This window comes from Buteo buteo, chromosome 18 (genome assembly GCF_964188355.1).
Source record: "Buteo buteo chromosome 18, bButBut1.hap1.1, whole genome shotgun sequence".
In the NCBI taxonomy this organism is placed as follows: Eukaryota; Metazoa; Chordata; class Aves; order Accipitriformes; family Accipitridae; genus Buteo; species Buteo buteo.
Window position 1 is genome coordinate 9973354 of NC_134188.1, and position 21787 is coordinate 9995140.

At 41.0% G+C, this 21787-nt stretch overlaps 1 protein-coding gene across 5 annotated transcripts in view; it reads left to right on the forward strand.

The window, feature by feature from the left end:
• Positions 1-21787, forward strand: part of EXPH5 (exophilin 5) — a 38581-nt gene that overhangs the window by 7104 nt on the left and 9690 nt on the right. The window contains exons 1-5 of one of the 5 annotated variants that reach the window (XM_075049979.1): positions 1566-1701; positions 12623-12780; positions 15146-15290; positions 19853-19901; positions 21473-21599. In XM_075049979.1, coding sequence (XP_074906080.1) covers positions 1598-1701; positions 12623-12780; positions 15146-15290; positions 19853-19901; positions 21473-21599 — 583 coding nt within the window. In that variant the 5' untranslated portion in view covers positions 1566-1597. Of the gene's footprint in view, positions 1-1565; positions 1702-12622; positions 12781-15145; positions 15291-17008; positions 17240-18987; positions 19091-19852; positions 19902-21472; positions 21600-21787 lie in introns of those variants that run through there. The other 4 variants (XM_075049978.1, XM_075049980.1, XM_075049981.1 and 1 more) reach the window with 4 other exon arrangements.

The window sequence follows — 21787 nt, forward strand, 5'->3', positions numbered from 1 at the left end:
GAAGAGCAGGTGGTAACAGCTGAGGGCAGGTGGGCACAGCGTGTGCCATTTTCTGTTTTGGTTTTTAGCCCTGTGCATCTAGGTTAACTAAACCGAAGTCTGTGGTGTAACTCCGGTTTTACATCTACAGAGCAGGGTCCGGACCAGCATTGCTGCCAGCTCATTGGTCTTTGTCTTTTCATAGTAAACCAATTTCAGTGTTAACGAAAGGTCAATCCTTTCCTCCAAAGCTTTGCACTTCTTTGTGTTTGAGAGGAGGGGGTTTTCTGCAGTGTGTGTGGCAGTAGATTGAGACCCAGAAGCACCTTTTGAGGTGTGTTATGTTTGGAAGAGCCTGTCTAGTAGTGCACTGAATGTATTTCTTCTTTCTTTGTGTTCTTGGGGCCACAGGGGCTCCCCACGGGGCTGGCAGGGCAGGGCCTCGCCACCACGGACGGCCTGTGCCACCATCCCACCGCCCCAGCGAGACAGACAGGGGCGGCCCCAGCCCAATCACCATGGTGGCACGGTAGGGCTGAGGCCAGGCCCGTGGAGTTGAGTCCGGGTCAGGATCAGGCCCAGTGAGGGTAACCAGGTCCACCACAGCCCAGTGATCACGGGGCAGGGTCGTGGTGATGATGCAGGGCCAAGGTCAAGCCCTGAAGTCACGTCAGGGTCAGGCCTGGTGACAGTGACCAGGGTCAGTCATGGCCCCATGATGGCTGGGCAGGCCAGGGGTGTGGTGGCCAGGCTGAGGCCAGGTGGGGACGTCAGCCTGGGGGTCAAGACCTGGATCAGTGTGGCAGTGGCTGTGCACAGACAGAGCTGGGGATGCATCTGGGGCTGTAGCTGAGGCAAGGCCCAGTGAGACAGCCTCCATTTAAAAGCAGCTCCCAGGGGAAGGAGAGATGGCCCTTGCTGAGGCTTCTGGCTGTCTTCATGACAGGTTTCTCTAAGGCCACCAGCTCTGCTCTTCCCAAGCTGGCCCTGGGCCCGGGCAACCAAACCCACGGGAGCGGGAGGGACATGCTCAGGGCGTTTTCCCCCATGCTCATTCAAACACAGGCCTTGTGCCAGGATTCAAACTAATGTTTGCATTTTCAAGTGACAAAATACTGTAAAAATGAAAGTCATAATGATTATTATTGTCATTATTATCTAGCCCACTTTCTGATGTCATTAGGGCTGCCAAAAAGAAGATACTTGTTGAAACTGATGAGATTTAAGCCAAGGCTTACTGTTAAGCCCATGGGTAGATATTTTCTAAGTCTAAGCTTAATGGCACAAGTAGAATTAATTGAGCTTTGTCTATGTGGATAAATTGACCAGGCTTCAAGAATAAATAGGTCAGGCACAGCAATACAAGCTAACATTAACTAATGAGTAGACAGTCAATATGGGGAGTTATTCTGGAATAACTGCTAATGCAGAACACCCCGATTTTGTTAGTTTTTCTATGGACTTGTGACCCAGTTAAGGGTCACCTTGTAGGAAGTCTCTGCACTTCCCAGATTTGACCTTTCCAATAGTAATGTCTCTATGTTCTCAACACCCTCTGTCTCCTCCACAATTCAAGTGCAGAAGTTAAAATAATAATTGGCATTAGTGGGAATAGGAAATGGCCATCAGGTGGAAGAAGACAGCTTCCCATACTAAGCAAGCAAAGAATCATGGAGTTGCATGGAGAAGAGAACTGTCTGAAATGCTGAAAGCATCAGCAAGGTATGGTCACTCTCACTTTAGCTCAGCTTTCTTATATATGTCTGTTAAAAGTTGTTTGTAGTGCCAGTGACATGTGGTAGAGTCACTGGGTCTCCAGAAGGTAATGCCAGTGAAGCGTAACATGCACTGTCTGTGATTGCTGTAAGGAAAGGAATGAATATCAGTCCGCGGTGAGCAGCCTTGGAAGGACCCCAGAAATATTTTCAGGTGCTGTCAGCTTCTACACACTGTCTGTGTCCCAACACTTTCAAGTCCTTGCACATATTTCAGAAATATTAAATGGGTTATGCCAGGAAGTCAAAAGAAGTGTTGCACAGGAACATATCTGATTCATGTTCAGAGTGGCTGGATGTCTCCCCCAGTACTGGCATAGCTGTGCTCCAGTGGTGTGTTCATGTTACGTGTGCCTTGTAATCCTCTCAAAGACTGCAGCACATGCTTTCTGTGGTGAAGCCAGAGGCACTGTAGTTTTATTGGGCTTGGTCCCTGAGGTACTTCAGGTTCTTGGGTCCGTCTAGACATGCAGCAATTGCACCTCCTGTAGATGTGGCTCTTGCAGAGACCTGGCTAAGAGCTGAGAGCAAGGCTTGTTGGGCTGTATGTCAAGACTTCAGCTGATGTTCATTGGTTTGTATCAGATACTGTTTTGACAGCATTTGAAAAATGTTGCATGCATCTGTCTCCTTTTCTTCTTTAAAATTTAGTTTTTGTTAGTGCTTTATGTATACAAAATTTAATCATCCTTTAAGACCTTTTTGCTCTCTGAATCTAGTTTTCAAATCAAATGAAGCTTGGCCCAATGGGGTTTTAAGCTTTGGGCACAGAGACCCCATTTTCTTCTGTGTTCCTAACTTTAACACAGGACTATATAGACTTAAGGACTGACCTCAGTTCAACCTTTCCTGTGCTTGTTTTAAACTGAAAAATTACTTAATTTCCTGGAGCTGACAGTCTGAAGAGTTTTACAACTTGCATATTTCATGTAAGAAATGCATTAAACCAAGTGGGGAAAAATTGGGACATTTTGCTGAGGATTTGTGCATCTAAATGTTCACATAAATTATAGAATCATAGAATGGTTTGGGTTGGAAAGCACCTTAAAGATCATCTAGTTCCAGGCCCCCTGCCATGGGCAGGGACACCTTCCACTAGACCAGGCTGCTCAAAGCTCCATCCAACCTGGCCATGGACACTTCCAGGGATGGGGCATCCACAGCTTCTCTGGGCAGCCTGTTCCAGTGCCTCACCACCCTCACAGTAAAGAATTTCTTCCTTACAGCTAGTCTAAATCTACCCTCTTTCAGTTTCAAGCCATTACCCCTTGTCCTATCACTACATGCCCTTGTAAAATGTCCCTCTCTGACTTTCTCATAGGCCCCCTTAGGTACTGGAAGGCTGCTATAAGGTCTTCCCAGAGCCTTCTCTTCTCCAGGCTGAACAACCCCAACTCTCTCAGCCTGTCTTCATAGGAGAGCTGGCCCAGCCCTCTGATTGTCTTCCTGGCCCTCCTCTGGACTCGCTTCAACAGGTCCATGTCCTTCTTAGGATGGGGCCCCAGAGCTGAAGGCAGTACTGCAGGTGGGGTCTCATGAGAGCAGAGTAGAGGGCGAGAATCACCTCCCTCGACCTACTGGTCACGCTTCTTTAGATGCAGCCCAAGATACAGTTGGCTTTCTGGGCTGCAAGCGCACATTGCCGGGTCATGTTGAGCTTCCTGTCAACCAACACCGCTGAGTCCTTCTCCTCAGGGCTGCTCTCAATCCACTCATCGCCCAGCCTGTATTTGTGCTTGAGATTGCCCTGACCCATGTGCAGGACTTCGGACTTGGCCCTGTTGAACTTCATGAGGTTTGCACAGGCCCACCTCTCAAGCCTGTCCAGGTCCCTCTGGATGGCATCTCTTCCCTCCAGCCTGTTGACCGCAGCACATAGCTTGGTGTCATCGACAAACTTGCTGAGGGTGCACTCAATCCCACTGTCCAGGTCGCCAACAAAGATGTTAAAGAACGCCGGTCCCAATACGGACCCCTGAGGAACACCACTCGTCACTGCTCTGCACTCCGACATGGAGCTGTTGATCACAACTCTTTGAGTGTGACCATCCAGCAAATTCCTTATCCACCAAGTGGTCCATTCATCAAATCCATGTCTCTCCAATTTAGAGACAAGGATGTTGTGCGGGACAGTGTCAAATACTTTGCACAATTCCAGGTAGATGATGTCAGTTGTTCCTCCCTTATCTACCAATGCTGTTACCCTGTTGTAGAAGGCCACCAAACTTGTCAGGCATGATTTGCCCTTAGCAAAGCCGTGTTGGCTGTCACCAATCACCTCCTTATTTTCCATGTGCCTTAGTATAGTTTTCAGGAGGATCTGCTCCATGATCTTGCCGGGCACAGAGATGAGACTGACTGGCCTGTAGTTCCCCAGGTCTTCCTTTTTTCCCTTTTTAAAAACGGGTGTTATGTTTCCCCTTTTCCAGTCAGTGAGAACTTCCCTGGACTGCCATGACTTCTCAAATATGGTGGATAATGGCTTAGCCACTTCATCTGCCAGTTCTCTCAGGACCCACGGATGCATCTCATCAGGTCCCATGGACTTGTGCACCTTCAGGTTGGTTCCTTAGGCAGTCTTGAACCTGATTTTTCTCCTATGGTGGGCAGTCCTTCATTCTCACAGTCCCTGCCTTTTCCTTCTGCGACTTTGGCAGTGTGGCTGGAGCACTTGCTGGTGAAGACTGAGGCAAAAAGTCATTGAGTACCTCAGCCTTCTCAATATCCTGGGTAACCATGTTTCCTGTTTCATTCCGGAGGGGGCCCACGTTTTCCCTAGTCTCCCTTTTATCGCCAATGTACCTATTCCTAATCCTTCTTTGCAGCTAGATATTTATGTTAACACTGTTCTATGTAATAAGTTGTATTTCAATGCCTGCATTTTAAACTCCTACCTGAAACTATATTCTTTTTATCAGTCTTACCTCAGAAATAAATAGGTATATGTACTGTTACCATACTAACTGTGACCAACCACATCAAAACAAAAGCTAAGAGTAAATGAGGAAAAGTGCAGTCTGTTTGCACTTCATTGTACATAAATTACACACAGGTTAATTTGTGTGGTTGAATAATCAAGGAACTGCAATACTTCTGCTTGCCATGTCTTTGGATTTCTAAATACAGGGGTCTTGGTGCAGAGAGCTGCAGCCAAGCAAAGCTGCAGCAGTGTGGCTGGGGTGCTCCGCAGTCTGTTTGTTCCTGCATTATAGATTTGCGTGTTCTTAAAAGATATGTTTATATGCGTATATATAACACTATATATATATATAAAAATATGATATTTAAAAGTATTATTATACTATAATATTTCTATTTCTAGTGGAAGAGTTGTGATAAATTACGAGATTCTAAGCTACTGTAGTAGAGGATCTGTGTAAGTATGTATTATACGCATGTATATAAGCATTGTCTTTCCTGACGAAAAACATCCACTGTGTAAACTTTTAGAGCTTATTTTCATTCTTGTGACTGCTTTCCTTAATTTAAAGCAATGTAAATGAGGCTTTTGTAGTGTTGTAGTAACACATAAACTGTGTGCAGGTACACTCTGACCTTCTGTCTTACTTCTGTTGACCAGAATCTTGCTTCAGCTCTATGTGAGACTCTGTACAATTATCTGAGATTGCAAAGGTGTATTTTGAGAGCCCTAGGATTCAAGCTTAGCTCTATACAAACAAATATCTAAGCCCATCTGGAGCCTTTCAATTTTAGAGCTCTGTCCAGACCCACATGCTATCACACAGAAACCTGCTTGCAGAGATGAGACCTTGGTCTTCCTTTGAAACCAGTTGCTCTCATTTGAAGTTCTCACCTGGCCTGTGTCTGTTTTCTTGTTTTTCCCTTTACGTTGTTACCTAGGCACAGTTTTACATAAAGAAAGTTGCACAATAACATGAGGAATAGCATCTGTATTGTATGTCTTTGTAAGAAAGTTAAATTTATAATGCATGACTGAGCTGTAAATTACTTGCATAGATGGCGGTCTCTTTGCATGCTATCAATATTTATAAAAGGTCTCACAATCAACTAGCAGCTCTACCCTGGAAGAGTAAATATGTCTGCTGTTAATCATTAGCTTCAGATTTACTGAGACTCCTAAGAAGACCTGGTCCCCAGCCTTCCAAGGCCACCATGTGGCCTTCACAGTATACATCTGTATTTCCATGTAAGGCTTCCAGGACAGAAATTCAGGAGCACAAAACTTACTCCTGTCACATGATATTTTTGGATTGAGACTGCATCTATCCCTGCAAACAAATCAGAATCTTTGCATGGAGAATTATATCCATTGCATCTATTAGCATGTATTAATGCTATTGGAAATTCCTATTAATGAAGTCATCTCATTAGAGATATCAATTACTACCATTCAGAAGCTATGTGACACACTTTAAAAATGATAGGTAGCCTTCCTTTGCATTGCATCATGGATTTGTTTTGTTATTACCATATAATGTTGGTAGGTAGCTTGTGAGTATTGACAGCATAATGAAGTAACACCCATGTTTTTTTGACCTGTCATTTGCAGCCTGTACAGAGAGATTGTAAAATGTTCTGAGCATGGAGCTTTCCCCTTTTTCGTGCTCACTCTATTCGTGACATTACTAGCGGTATTTCACCTCATTCACTCTTGTTGACCAGCTGCCCAAGGGACTAAAAGCTTTCACATTCTAAGTATGTATAAACTCAATTAAAAGATATATACTTATAGCCTTTTTGATTTGTTCCAGCAGGGCTGAAATAACGTTTTCACTGTAAACCCAGGGTAGCTGCTGAAGAAATAGTTTCATATTTAATGTTTTGAGACATTGTTACACCTTGAGATGGGTGATTAATAGCCCTCAGCTCCCATGATCTCAGTTTTCAATGCTCTGTGCTTTAAAAGGTTAACTTGATGAAGACAGTCATTGAGGTCCTGATTTCTGAGCTTTAACTGAGAACTTCTGATTCCTAAGCTGCCAGTGCAGAGAGGAGTTATGTGGTCACCATAAGAATGAACCTTTTCCTTGCCCTTACAACAATTCCTAGGTTTCTGTTTCAAAGAAAAGTGTGAGTCTGTGCTCTTGCCCATGGGAACAGACAAAAGCTTCAAGGGGAAATGGAATGTTGGACTCAGTGAAGGAAAACTGCAGTTAGAGTAAGTCACCTGCAATATATTCATTTCATAGAGTTTAATGTGAGAAGTTAATGCTTTGGGAAAAACACAGGTAACTTTTAGCCACTGTACAGAGTGTGCTTAAGTTAAAAAATTGTAGACACAAAAGACATTGTGAGTTAATAGAGTGGAAAGAAATATTCAACACACAGTGGGAGTCTGATGAAAATGTTCCGTGTATGCTGATAGTCTAACTGTCTTTGTGGATTGTGTCTAATGAACATACACATTGCCACCATATTAGGCTATCTCAAAGCAGGTGATCAGCTTTAATTTATAAGAATAAATCTGCTTAATAGAGGTAGTGTAATAATATCAGATTTTGTGATTTTTCTACTTTTTAATTAGAAAGAAGAGAGGTGGAAATGGAAGGATTTTCCCCATGAGCCGACAAGGGGGAAATTCAGTAAGTGCAGAAAAGGTGTTCTGCCTTTAACTCACATATTCCCTGCCTGTATCCGTGACACACACAACAGGACTTAATGTGTGAATCTGATGTTTGTTGTCAGAAAAGCGTTCTGGGGACAAAATGACATTTACTGTTTGCAGATATCTGCTTAAGTAGCCCAACTTGCTGCTTGAAAGGGTACTATGGGGTGCATATCAAAATCATGTGCAGAAGTGGTATCTTTGTGTTTAAAGTACTTCTGCCTATTAAATGTACAGTCTGGAAGGAAAAACTAGAGAAGATTCATTCCCTTTTCACTTCCTTCCTGCTTCCATCTCCTGGTTTTGCACATTTCTGGAATCTAAATATTTAGGGATAATTGTGAGCTGGCAACTTGAAGTGCCCATCAAAGTGGGGTTGAAAACAGATCCCATACAGTTCAGTGCTGGGCTGTGAAGTGTTTCCCCAGTCCCTCACATGAACCTTTCTTAGTACTTCCAGTTACTCCTTTCCATCCAGAGGTGTCACCAATAGGTGACTCTCTAGCAGCCTGACCTGATGCCTGTTCAGGACAGTGAAAGTCCTCTCATTACATTTGTTGGTATTTGGGTCATGGTCAGAAAGAAACACTGAACCAACACACTCTTTGGTCTTCCTTGTCGTGGCACATCCTCTTTGCCCATACATATCTTTAGTTTTAGTTTTATTAGTCACATACTCGGACAAATACATCTTCTGATGGCAACTTAGTGGGTTAATGAGCATAACAACAAAAGGAAAAGAATGAAGACTTAGATAGAAAACTAGTATTTTGGGGAAAGGCAAATTAAATGAATGGTTGATTAGCAGTGACCTAGCAGGTTAGATTCAAGTATTATTGCCAACACAACATTTTGTTCATCAAAATAGAAGAGGCTTTGATTTTTCAGAGAATTACTGCGGAAGTGCTTAATTTTATAAATGCAAAAGCCAAAGAAAAAATAAGTGCATTTTCAGTTAGATCTTTTTACATTGTCTTGTAGTGTGTGCAACCAAAACATGGGAGTCAGTTTTCCTCTCTGATTCACCTACTTCTGCATAATGTTTTACCTGTAATAATGAAGCTGACTTGGTTTATTGACATGAGCCAAACAGAAAACAGTAAGAGAGAAAAATAAACAAAAGATTGCTTTAATGTGAGTAAAAATATACCAGCTACTAAGAATAAAGACTGCCTTAGAAAATAGACTTATTGTGCTAGGAGAGAGTATCTTGGCTCTGCGTATCGTTATTTTTCTTCCTGGTAGGATTAACCTACTACAGGAGCTTCTCTGGCACCTTGGAAACCAGAATGCTGTTGCTATTATACTTTTATATGAAATGGCGGATAATAATTTTTTCAAATTAGTTCAGCTGTGGTAGTTTTTGCTGTTATCAGTAATGCTTCTTTCCCCCCTTTTTTTTTCCAAATAAGATGACAACTTGAAAGTATGTCTTTAAATTATTTTTATAAAATTAAAAGGAGCTATGAGTAAGAAAATATTATTGCATATGCATTTTAGAGCTACCCATGGCTGTGATAGCAGCCAGAGTTTTCTAGAAAATTAACTGGCCATAGAAATGATGAAGAGATGCACAGTTCACCTGTGTGGCATAATGTATAAAGCAGTGGGAAGGTGGTAAATGGAAGCAAAAAATTAGGAAAGAACTGGTTCTTCAGGCACTATTTTTTAACATCTCTAGCCTTTTCTCACTGACAAAGTAAGGAATATAAACAGAGTAAAGACATAAGCTTGGTTTAGGTAACTCTTTTTGCAAATTATCTGCCCTGCTGTAGTTTTTCTCTAATGCTGTCGCCACTGTTTTTATCTGCAATCCTTTCAGCCTTGTCTTCTCAGACACCAAGAGCTTAGATCCGAGGAACAAATACTGGTCTGCTTATCCTTCATCTGGTGTAATTCCTCATGCTAGGTGGTTGCTGTGTATCTGTTCTCTCGTGAGGGGTGTCGTAAGAGTCCTTTAGGGCCAAATCCTGCTTCTGCTGAAGTCTATAGGAATCATAATTTCTGCTTTGGCAAAAGTGGGATTGAGTCCTCTGTCCCCTGCAAACAGCAGAGATGTCCTCAGACGTCCTATTTGGCAACCCAGTTTCTACTACCTTATAGATCTGTCTTCTGCTTTATATTCTGGATGAAGATGGTAGAGAAAATACCTTTCCTCTTAGAATAGCAATTAAAGCTCCTTATTATCCTAACAGGAAGTGGCAGGGGGAGGCTACAGCTCTTTTCACAATATTTATGATAACCCACATGAAAGTCTAGTACATACAAACATTTAGGTTAACTTTTCCCTGGAGATGTCTGTATAAGAAATACTGGGACGTCCTTGTGCCAATAAGGAAGAAGATGTTTTTAAAAACAGTGCAAAGGAATTGCTCCTGAGTGATTCATTAGTTTAGATGCTGTGTAGGATAATAGATGGGAAAAGGTAATGAGGTGTAGCCTGTGAGGTCATTTAGGATTGCTGCCTGATCCCATTTGTGGAGCAGTCTCCTGTAAGTTATCCTGGGAGTGGAGTTGCCTGTAATCCTGTAACAGCTTACAGGTACTTTTCCCCGTCACAGTGATGTTGTCTCCTCTCAAAAGGAGGTGGCTCCAAGTGTCCAACGTGGCTGTAGAGAAAGGAGGAGAACGAATGGAGCAGACAGGGAAGCAGGATTAGTACATTTGGTTTAGAGAGCATTAGCTGTTTTGACACTCCTACGGAGCAGTGTCTCAATATATAATTTGCAATCCAAGTAACAATAGCGCTGCCTCAAAGGCAAGTTCATTGCAATACTGACTGCAGATACCATCTTCTGCTGTAATTGTTTCTTGAGATGGGCTTTCCTTCTAGTTCACAACTGTCATTCATTAGTATCATGAGGGGGCATGTAGACTTGACAGAGCAGGTATATAGGGAAATGATGTGGTTTGGCTGGGAGTCATCACAGATGAGAAATACTTAATAGTCATGCGATATTGCAGTTACATATGATGTATCATATTAATATTATTCAGTGCTCACATAACTATATATACAGGGTTCAATACAAGGGCCTGCACGTGTGTGTAAATACAAATACGCACGAGCAATTTAAAGGGTTTATCTCATGAGTCGGGGATGACAGCACAATTCAAAAGCAGCACATTCACAGATAATGACTACCGATAATGCCAAGCATCTAAAGGCTTTACGGTGCTCAAATATTAATGTCAGTGTTTGCGCAAGATTTTGAATACAGTTTTTCGGTGAAAGGCCTGTTTGTGCGGCGCCTGATGTGGTTGATGCTGGAGTAAGCGTGGTTCTTTGTGTTTCTTCTCCTCCTCTCTGGAATGCCTAAATGTGAAGGAAACCGGTGTTTATGGATAAACGATGGCAGCTTCCCCGCGGTGGGCGCGGAGGTTGAAGGCCTGCCCTGGGACAAGCACGGGGGCGGCTGCGGCGTGGCGGGCGCTCGGCTGTGAGTCTGGCCGCCGCCGCTAGGTGGCGCCCGCGCCCCAGCCCGCCGGCTCCCCCGCGGAACGGGCGGCCGAACCCGCCCGGAGATCCGAAGGCGTCTGCCTCGTTCTGAGGAGAAAAACCAATTCCTGCTGTCTGGGTTTTGAAAGACCCCAGGGGTGGGTTCTAGGAGACGGTCTCTACTTTCGGGACTTCAGCAAAACTGCTGTGGCTTTGTCTTCCGGGCAGCCGCTGCGACTGCAGCCACTCCCCAAATACCTCATGCCTGGCTCTGTGCGGTATCTCGGATCCCCTTTGCTAAGGCCACAGGAGTGAGGTCATGAAGCTGGCGCTTGAGAGCACTTTGTTCATCGCCTCCTCCTGTTTCACATTACTGCTAGGCTGTTTTCCATGCTGCAGATGGCGTTTACGGTGTTTAGTCACTCCCGTGGTGCGGCAGTTATCTGTGATGATTAAGATTTTTGCCTTTGTAATAAAATTACTTCAAATGGCTAGTTCTTGTGCATGTGTCTGTGTAATCTTTGTCAAAGGAAATAGACACTCATTTACCAAAAATGTCTCTCTCCTGCCCCCCATTCTTCAGATGCCACCAGATGAACAGGAGGTGCTGGTATGGACAATATACCTTCTATCAATTCCGGTTGGAAATACATCCATTCCCAGACTAGATGTTTAATTTTAAGTTTGCTTTGTGAGGTAGTGCTGCCTCAGAGAAAATGAGGTTTTATTCAAATTGATAACCGAAATAATTTGTGTTCTCTGAGAGCATCTGTATTCCTAGACATGGGATTTACCACTGATTAAGGTGGAAGATTTACATGAAAGCCTTGCTAAAACATTGGTAGTACATCTCCAGGCTGTGCACAAAGTCTTGTTCTGTTGCCACCAGAATCAGTTGGGGCGTGGATTTGCTGTGTTTGCATCTGTGCTTCAGGCACTTGTGTAATGTAATTTGAAAACAAGTAACTTTGTGTGTCCGTTGCACTATTCCGACTCCTTTGCAACTGTACCTTGTTCTTTTATGCCCCGATAAACAGTTCATTCCTGTGACCTCTTGGTCTAAAACCTCAATTTGCTACTAAACAGCTTTTTCGGTTGCAGCCATATGTGTGTAGTATGTTCAGGCTTCGTCTCTGCACGGCAGAACATTCATATTCATTATTAGTTGCTTCCATATGTATTAAACACAGGCAGAATCACTGTGCAGCAAGGAAAGAGGAAAATGTGGTAAACTCGTTGAACATGTTGCATGAATACCTATTAGCTGAATTCACAATTTATTATTCTCCTTTACATAGAAAATGTGTGGTAGGCACCTCACTGGCAGGGCCTCAGTGAGCTTCCTCTTGAAAATCAGAATAATCTTCATTGCTTCTGCTTAAATAAGTGAATAAATATTTCAAGAATTGCTTTGTTAAGAATATTATTTATTCTAATTCGATTATTGGCTGAACTTAAACTTACTTTCAATTAGTTTTACAATGCTTATGAATTATTACCTCATTTTTGCAAGGAAGAAGGATGTATATCAAGGCAGATATATGCAAGCAGAATAATGCAAGCAGATATATGCAAGGCAGAATAATGCAAGCATATGAGTTGTCCACTTAACCTGCTCACATAATCTCATTGTTAAGCTGGAGAATTCTGCTGTCACTAAAACTTTTATGTGATTGCTGTGGATGTATCATGTCTCACATCCCACTGTGTCTTTTAAAAAGTCATTGTAAGTAGAAATATACTGTAAATACTTAAAGGAACAACAGGGAGGGTTCCTAATGATGTTCCTGTAATATCTAAAATGGCTAAAAATAAATTGGTGGGGTTTTTTTTCCTTTCTAGCAAACTTCTGAAGAGAAAGAACACTAAAACAGGGCTACAAGGAGTGACTGGAGAATGGTTTGAAGAAATACAAAGAAAAAAATTTCAGAATTACATTGATGTCAATAGAATGCTAAAACCACCATTAGAGCACCAGCTAAGGAACAGGAAAAACACTGGTGAGTTGCATTTTTCTGTTTCCTTATGTATATGATAATGGTCACCAAACCAATGTCTTAGAGCATTTCAGAGTGTAATAGCTAAGGAGTTTCTGAAACTGTATTGAGTTTATTCTCATGTTAAAGTATTACCAAAGATATATTCTCAAAATGACTACATTTCTTTAAGCAGATTCTGTTGAAAGCACAGCTGGGAGTCACAACAGAAAATCCCTGATATTCTTATCTCATAGGTAGAATCATAGAACAGCCCACATTGGAAGGACATCAGAAGATCATCTGGTCCAACCTTTTGTGGGAAAGGGAGCCTGGATGAGATTATCTAGCACCCTATCCAGTCGCATCTTGTAAACCTCCAGTGATGGGCACTCCACCACGTCCCTGGGGAGGTTGTTCCAGTGATTGATTGTCCTCACTGTAAAAAATTTCTTTCTTAATCAAGATGAAGTTGCTGTAATTATACTAAATATAGTGGTGGTTTCCCAATCAAAGCATCAATGTTTACTTTGTATAAAAACTTTTTCGGTTTTACTTAGTTTTCTTAAAGAAACTAGAAGGAAAACTTTTCCTGCTAGCACTGGGCTAAAGGCATGCCAGTGCTGATTATCAGGGCGGGTGACAAAGTCTGGGAAGTTGGGCTGGCCAGGAAGCGGCTTCTGGAGATCTCATTTCACAGGTTCTGTTGCCCATCCAAAATGAACATGCACAAGAAACATAGAGTCTCTATATCAAGCATGGCATTCTGTACTCTTTTTCATCTTCCATCCAGATAGTTTTAATGCATAATATATGCTTTTATTCTATTCACATTTCTGCGTGTTTTCATTGAGCTCTTCCTATCTGTGCTTCATAGCAACTGGAAGCAGTCATGTATTTCAGAAGAAAAGTGAAACCCTAAAAATTTTCCTGAAACTACAGATCCACACAGAACAGATATCTTTCTTGACCATTTTCCCTCAACATCCCCTCTAGTCCATAGCTATCTACTGTTTTTCTCTTTCAGAGAAGGTCCAACTGATGCATTAGCTAACTAAACTCTATGTGATTGTTCCCTGGTATTTAACTTTGAAAGCTGCTGTTTCTATTTCAGATCTGAAGAAGGGGTTGTGTGCCTCAGAGGCTTGTCTGATATTTCCCACTGTGTAAGTTGGTTTAATAAAAGGTACTACTCCTACCTGCAAGCCTTGCTCTGTCTACATCCCTAGACCATCCTGGCTACGGCAGAGTGCTATTAGCACTCTCCTGATGTCACCTTCTTTATCAAGTCAAACAATACCACCAAGAGGTTAAGGCTCAGAAAGGGGTAAAGGATGCAGCATTTTGTAATACACAGTGATTGTCACTAAAGTGAAAGCCGTGTATTACACACAGGATTTAAATCACATGACATTAATTATTCACTTCATTTTGGACTAGGTCTAAAATACTGCCCCTTGCTCTTGTTATCAGTGACACTGCTCTCATTTCTGTTTTTGCTTTCTCTTACAGTCATTGGATAAGCCATTTTCAGGCTGTTGTATTGTCTCAGGCATGTGATGTTTTAAATGGGAAAAAAAAACCCAAAACAGATGCAGTGCCTTATACCTGAGTGAAGTCTTGTTTCCTTATGTCCTCTGGTTTCCTGTGGCATGTTTTAATAGCAGACCCCGCAGTTTCTTTCCCTAATCTGTGCGCAGTACTCATCCTCTCCTTCACACCAATTGCCAGCTGCCTTTACAGGCAGGCTGGGTTTATCTTCTGTTTGAAGAAATCAAATCATAACTTTCCCAAAGAAATCATTCATGATATTTTGAATTTAAAATACAGTTCTGATATGCAGTTTATAGCAGAAAAAATGTACTCAAGTGGCCAAGGGAATCCCATCATAAAGAATCGTATGATACAGAAGACATCTTAGTCTGAATTACTGTTACATAGTTACATTACAGTCTACTAAACCATTGTATATTCAGGGTTGTCATATTTATATTTCTTACAAAGATGAAAAGAAACTGACTAATGACTGTGGGTGCCCCAATTTTCAAATGTCTAATTTGCCTATATTTTAAAACAGTTCTGGGTTTCAAATGGTTGAGTGCTGATTGCTTTCTGAAAATCAGCCTCATGTATCTTATGGCTGGGTCACCCAAACCCAATAATACTTTTTGAAATTTTAGATCTGTTTAGCTTTTTCTTAGTCTTCTAGCTAGTCATTATAAACCAGCATGTCGCATAGTCTGTCCAAAAATGTCAATAAAACTGGATTTTCTTGGCATAAAAGGTAAGCAAAAGAAAATTGTTTATGAAGACATAACTTTTAATGTATATTTTAATACTGTATTTAGTAAGAACTTGAAACAAATAAATTTTTTTATAATATTTTTAGATAATAAAGAATTAAAAATGTCATCCCGCACAAATCCTCAAGCACAAAAGAACACTTCAGCTTCCTTTCTGGGGTTCAGATCACCGTTTGCTTGGCTTTTCTCCTTTAGAAAATCAAGGAAAAACCAGACTCAGAAGCAACCACGGTGAGCTATAATCAGAACATACATTATTTCCAGCTTTAAAAAAGTCTATGAATGTTCTGTGTTTTGCTTAGAAAATTTTGTTTAAATTATTTTTCCAGTCTCTTGCCATTCACCTCACTGAGAAGGTTGGGATTTTACTTGGTCATGTAATGAGAGATTATCTGTTCTGTGTCAAAGAATGAGGGCTAAGTGGCAAGTACTAGGTAAATTGGCTAAATGTATTTTGCTCAGGTTTTGCATAAAGGCTTTAAGTGTATGAAAGCCTCTAGACTTAGCAGTGGCTGCATCCTATTTCATTCCCTCTCAAGAGGACAAGGTGTAAGGCGCATGGGGATCTGGTGCCCTATGGCTGTGATATAACAGGAAAGCATAGCTTTCCCAGGCCATGGCAGAGAGTACCAGCACCAGGCAGCTCTGCTGCATCAGTTCCCACCATTTCTAGCCCAGAGGCAGCTTAGACACAAGACCTGCAGCTTTAGCTGTAGCCAGGCAAACAGGGCAGGTCTCCAGTGCTTTTGTCTTCTGTGCTTCGTCAGGGCTTTGGTTTCAACTGGCTCTGAAGCAAAGATGGTCTCATATGCAGCACTGGAGCTGCTGTTTGAAGAGCATCCTTCTCCCTTGCCATTCACAGGGTTAAAGCTGCTGCTCAGAGGGAAGGGGGGTGCTACGCTCGGGCTAGTTAGGCTGATTGTTCTCTTCTAAATTTTGTCCCATATAGTCCTGTATGTCAGCAACACCTAAGTGAAATATTATTATTTTTGTGTGCATCTTAGGGTAATGCTTGGGAGTGGCAATCATAGCTAAAGGTGCACTATGCAGTGCTGTGAAATCTAAGTATGAAGCTGCAAGTTCTTTGGGACAAAGAGCTGATTTTCACTCTGTGAGTCTCAGGATGGTATTCTGGTCCATGCCTGGGGCTCCTAGGTGGCATGATGCTACCACAAGGAACAGCTATAATAAACAATGACAGGGAATGCAAGTCTCTAAAGAAACAATGATTAGTCTGATACATAGGTTTTGTAGCACAGCAGCTTGCCATTGTGGAGTGTTTGTATCAAAGCAGGAGATTTAAGGAGAGGTTTGAATAGAGGCCGTGAGGTTAGCTTTGTGGATGTTTACTGATAACAACTCTCCTACATAGCAATGCAGCATAGAAAAAAAAAAAAAACGCAAAGTTTTAACTCTGCTCCATACGTGTCATCCGCTCCCTCCTCTTTCTCGTGATATGGTAGAGCCCCTTATGCTGGGACACATCAACACCAGACCACAGTCCTCCCTGCAGAATAAAGGGACACTTGTGTAACTGAGAAGCAGATTTCAAGGGTGCTTTATCCTGGTGCAAGGTAAGGTAGCCAGTGCACAAGCAAAGGTCTAGGGTTTGCTGTAGAACCTAAGCATTGGAATGATTTCTTAATTTAAGAAGGCAAAAAAAATAAACAGTGCCTACTCATTGCATCAGCTTTTCTAATATGTGTTTATTTGGCTTTTCCACAGAAAATCTATCGTATCTCAGGCTCAGATGCCTTTGATTTCTTACTGAGCACAGCTTGAAGAATAAACAAGTCAATCCTGAGGTGTAACTGAGCTGATTGCTACATTTTCTAGTCACGCCTTTCTGTTGAAAACTTGCCCCACCCTCTTCTAGGTGTTGCCGTGGCATGTGGTTTGCTTTATGCATAGGCAAAGCAGTGAAATAATCTGCCTCTCACCAGGTAGAGTTATTTTGGAGAGCTAGTGAAATACAATAGGAGGCAGCACTGTAAATCCTGTAAGTAAGCCTAACTGGCAGAAGCTTTTAAATAGCTAAGTATTAATGGCTGTTTAGAGGGTCCTTTCTGTACTGGAGAGACAGTTTCATCAGCTGCGGCGGTGTTTTGCTGTGAGAATAAATTATGGATACTGCAAAACAGACTATACTTATGCGGAGATACAGAAGATGCTAATAAAAGGTTTGTAACTGCAGTTTGAAGGTAGTGAAATGTTCGATCACTTTTGGTTTAAAGGTGTTCGGTGTTCTTGAATTCATCCTTATTCTTATATGTGTGATTCATACTGGAAAAGAAATGCTGTTTAATTGTGTTTTCAGTGTATTTAAGTTACGTGTTTGTTGCTTAGCTGGATTCTTATGTAGTACTGATAAGAATAGTATGGAAGAAAACGGATTACACTCTGACATTAGGCAACTTGGAGATGGCCTGTGGAAGACAGGTGCCTCAGTGAAAATACTAATTCACAGCAGATTTTAATTCATGGATTTATATTATTGTTACCAGTAGTGATAGTAGTAAGTAGAGTCATCTTTTACTTTTATTCTTACATTTGGTTGTCATAAAAAGGATACATATGTATATAAGTGAAAAAGTATAAAATGTAACTTCTTGGTTTCCACAGCGAGTAGTAGTTTTCTGATGGCAAGTATTTCTGAACTTGAGCAGTAGTTTAACTTCTTTTCTGTTTATGAATAATAGATAATGTTTACAAGTATGTGTATATGTGCGCGTGCATGCGTGTGCAAAACAATGTAAACATTGCTCAATATCCTTAACCAAAAAAGAACCTGAATCACTTTTTCCTAAAATTAAGCAATATTTCTCTGGAAGTAAGCAAAACTTTAATTTTGAAATGCTGAAAAACTTAAGAGAGTTAAGAAAAAATAATGAGGCAGTTTGAGAAGTGGAAGGATTGGCATAGGGAAAAGATTAAAATAACCTTGTCTGTATAAGTTGGCAGGGAGGAAGATAAAGCAGGATGCAATGACCAGTTATTTCTGAAAGAACAGTGACAACAAAGAGATGGAGGAATTTAGAATAGTGCCAGAGGTGCAAATGAAAATTTAATTTTTGCCTAGACTATCGGAAGACATTTCTAACTAACATGTCGACTTCATGTAGCTTCATTGCAAGGAGCAGTTAACGCAACATTAAGCACAGCACCAAGTGGGGAGAACCGTAGAGCAGCTTTGCACAGTAAAACTGAAGAGGAGAGCTTCTAACAAAGCTTTTACATTTTTGTTATGCATGTAATTAAAATTAAGGTGACTCGCTAAGCCACAGGATTTCATTGAACTTGGTTTGCAGGAAATCATTGTAAAAACTCTGAAACATAAGTTTCATTGTAGAAGCATTAAAACATATTCAACATTATTTTAGTTTAAAGGAAGAGCTACATATGTCTCTGAGTCCTGGTTCGGTAAACTTCATTCACAGGAAGCTGTAACCCACTGAATTAATGGCTGTTCATATTCAGTGCTACAAGGAAAAATTAGGAATTTTGGATTCAGATTGTGTGGCCAGATCCTAAGCCCACTGAGGTCAACAGGCTTGTTTCCTTTGGTTTCAGTTGGACCCCATGTCAGAGAGGAATCCTGGTTTTACAGTTCACAATTACAGAAGCAAAAACAAATTGCACCTTTCAACTGTTCTTCCCTGCCTGCAAGCACATTGCAAACAAATGACAAAGCACTTCAGGAGGAAAGGCTGGGCCACAAAGAACCTGCCAACAAGCCAGTTTATACTTGCTGTGGAAGCACAATAAAATAGTCTACCTGAGCCCAAGAAGGTTTTAAGAGCCTAAGAACAAGGTCATTCAAAAAGACTTTGAGACAAACAGGACTGAGCAGAACCGTCTTTCCCTACTTCACTTTCCCTTAAGAATTAACTTCCTGGGAAAAAACAGTTTCTGAGACAAGGAAGAACTGGCAATAACCACAAGCTGAGCAACATTTCCATCAGGGCTTCTGAAAGGACTTGGTTTGCTTAGTTCTAAAATAAGGATCTGCAGACTCGAATAGACTCAGTGAAGTCAAGTCCTGTTCTTGTTTCTTTAGTTTATTTTGTATTTGTATGTCTGCAAGTCATCCATAGAACAGAATACCTTTTATGTTCAGGGCTTCTCGGCTTGTTCTAACCACTGCATTACTCACAGACGCTCTAGCCAGTTCTCTGCCAAGCCCTTGCAGTCCTATATAGCTTAGGACAGCAGACGAGCCTTCTACCATGTTTTAAAAATTGGTAAATAAAGGCTGTTTTGGGTGAGTAGCAGCAAGTCCCAAAGTTCACACCAAGAATAATCTGCTGTCTGTCTCTGCTTCGCAGGGGCAGAGCACAGCTCTGTGTCTGAGCAGGTTGAAATGGAAGAGAAAAACAATAGAATTGCAGATGCAAACCACTTACAGATTTACAAGTAGTTAACTTCAGCTATTAGTAGTACCTACTAAATTATTGTTGTTTGGAAAAAGAAGTAATACCATCTTGTTGTAATGCTGGATTGAAACAATTACTTTATGGCTGTTCCAGACCTTGAGATATCACTAGGTTGAGTTCATTCTTGGCTGTGCAGCTACAACAATTGCAAGCTGACAAGGCCAAAATGAATGGTGTATTTCCCCAGCATTTTGTTGTTGGCAGGATTTTTGGGGAGGGGAGGATGGATTCTTCATAGAGCAGTCTTATTTTCAGATGCTTCTCAATAGTTGTTAAAGAGAAAATGCTGGATATTTACTACCTGGTAAAATTACATCATGTTTCTTTTCAAAGCCAACATTTAAATCCTTCTGTCTACAGATATGACAATTCTGCTAGCTCATTTTCGAAAGTGGAAGAAATGGCAACGGTAAGTAGCTTATCAACGTTATTGTAAGCAATGTTTAAACCACAGATTTTTCAAAAACTAGTCTCCTTTGTTTAGGCTGTTGATATAATGCCTGTTTAAATAGTGTTCTTGCTGTTCTTGTTTTAAACACTGAGTGAAATGTCTGTATTGTGAACCTGTTGAATGCAACAGAATGAGCTTGCCCTGTTAACTATACAAGTCCAAAGCTTTCCTAGCTAAGCCCCAAGTCTAGCTCTGATCAGGTTTCAGTTTTCTCCTAATGAGGTAATAATTGCAGGGATAATTTCCTAGGCCAAAACCCTCACATGTTTTGGCAACTGCAACCAACCTGCAAATAGGTCAAAACTCACACTGAATAAATAATCTAGTGTATTTACTTTGTTTCTTTTAATTTGTACAAGGGTGAAAAAGAGGAGCTGACCGGCAGGCAGTAAGCTAGAGCCTCTCCTGCAACATTTCCATGTGCAGAATTACCATGTAAATGTAAATTTTGACAGTAGGAAGTTATTTTTTGGCTGAATGTTGCATTTTACAAGCACAAGCTCAGTTTAAGGATGAAACGACAGATTTATATCTGATGTAATTTAAGTGCATGCTGTTGAAATAAACAGATTTCCTCCAAGGGTGATATTTGCTACTTTAATTACTTTATTGGCCTGTATTACTAACATGTCTTTCCTCGTCTTCGGTTGTGTGGTATAACCACAGAGGGGACTAAGAAACTATACAGTATATAATCAAAGGTATAGAGGAGGTAAATTGGCCACCTCCCTTCTCTCATATTTCAAAAACAAAGGGATAATCTGTATTAATATATGACTGAACAAAGATCATATCAGACAATGCTGCCAATTATATAAATGGACTATTATAGCTAGACAAACAAAATATTATGAATATTGAGAACTAAAAAGTGGTACGGGGTTTTATTTAAAAAAAAGGAGGAAGAGTCTCAGCTAAAATAAGTCAGCAGTTCAGCAGTTTTCTGCACTTCTACTGTCTGAGACTGTGAGCTGAGAGAAATATGGATGGGATAGGAACCTCTCCAGCTTAACATGTAAACTAAACTCAGATGGGGAATAGGATGACATTTTCCTCACTGCTAAGGTACTTTATCACAGCCCCCTAAAGTGCTGTCTTGCAATATGAAAGTTGACTATGGTGTTAAATTATTAAATCTGTTGGGAGGTCAGTGTGTGAATTCTAAAATGTGCTGGTCAAGGAAGAAGTGATTAGGGAAAACTAAATTAAGAGATACAATGCAATAAGTATGCTTATCAAAAAAATAAGTAAACTATGCCCCTTATTATAAGGTCATTATAACTCATGTATCCAAAACATACTACAGTATGAGGACAAGATGAGCAAATCTCCTTAATACATATGTAAAAGTCTCTAAAATGCATGCAACTTTACAATCCTCAGTTGTGTATTTTAATAATACAGTATTTAATGGACCCACAAAGAGTTTACTGATCTCTGTGACTTGTGACATGATTTGTGATGTAACACGTGAAACGTGATTTGAACCCACATTTAGACCTGAAATGTTGCCTTACAATTTTTAACAGGCTGAAATGTGTCATTCCCCAATGTCAACTGAAACAAGTGGTCATTCTTTTGATGCAAACCAAAATGAAATGATGGAGAAAAGTACACAGGAATGGAATGAACAGCTAGAGAAGGAGGTTTTCAGTGGTAAGTGTGTGTCTTTACTTTGTTCTGATATTATTGTTACCAGAAGTGACTGTGGTGACTGGCTTCAGAGAATTTCCTGCAAAAGCATAGGCTGTAAAGATATGGCTCATTACTTTCTAGCATAGTAGCTACTTTTTGCTGGCTTCGTCTGACAGCAGAATGTCTACTCTGACATTGACTTCAAGATG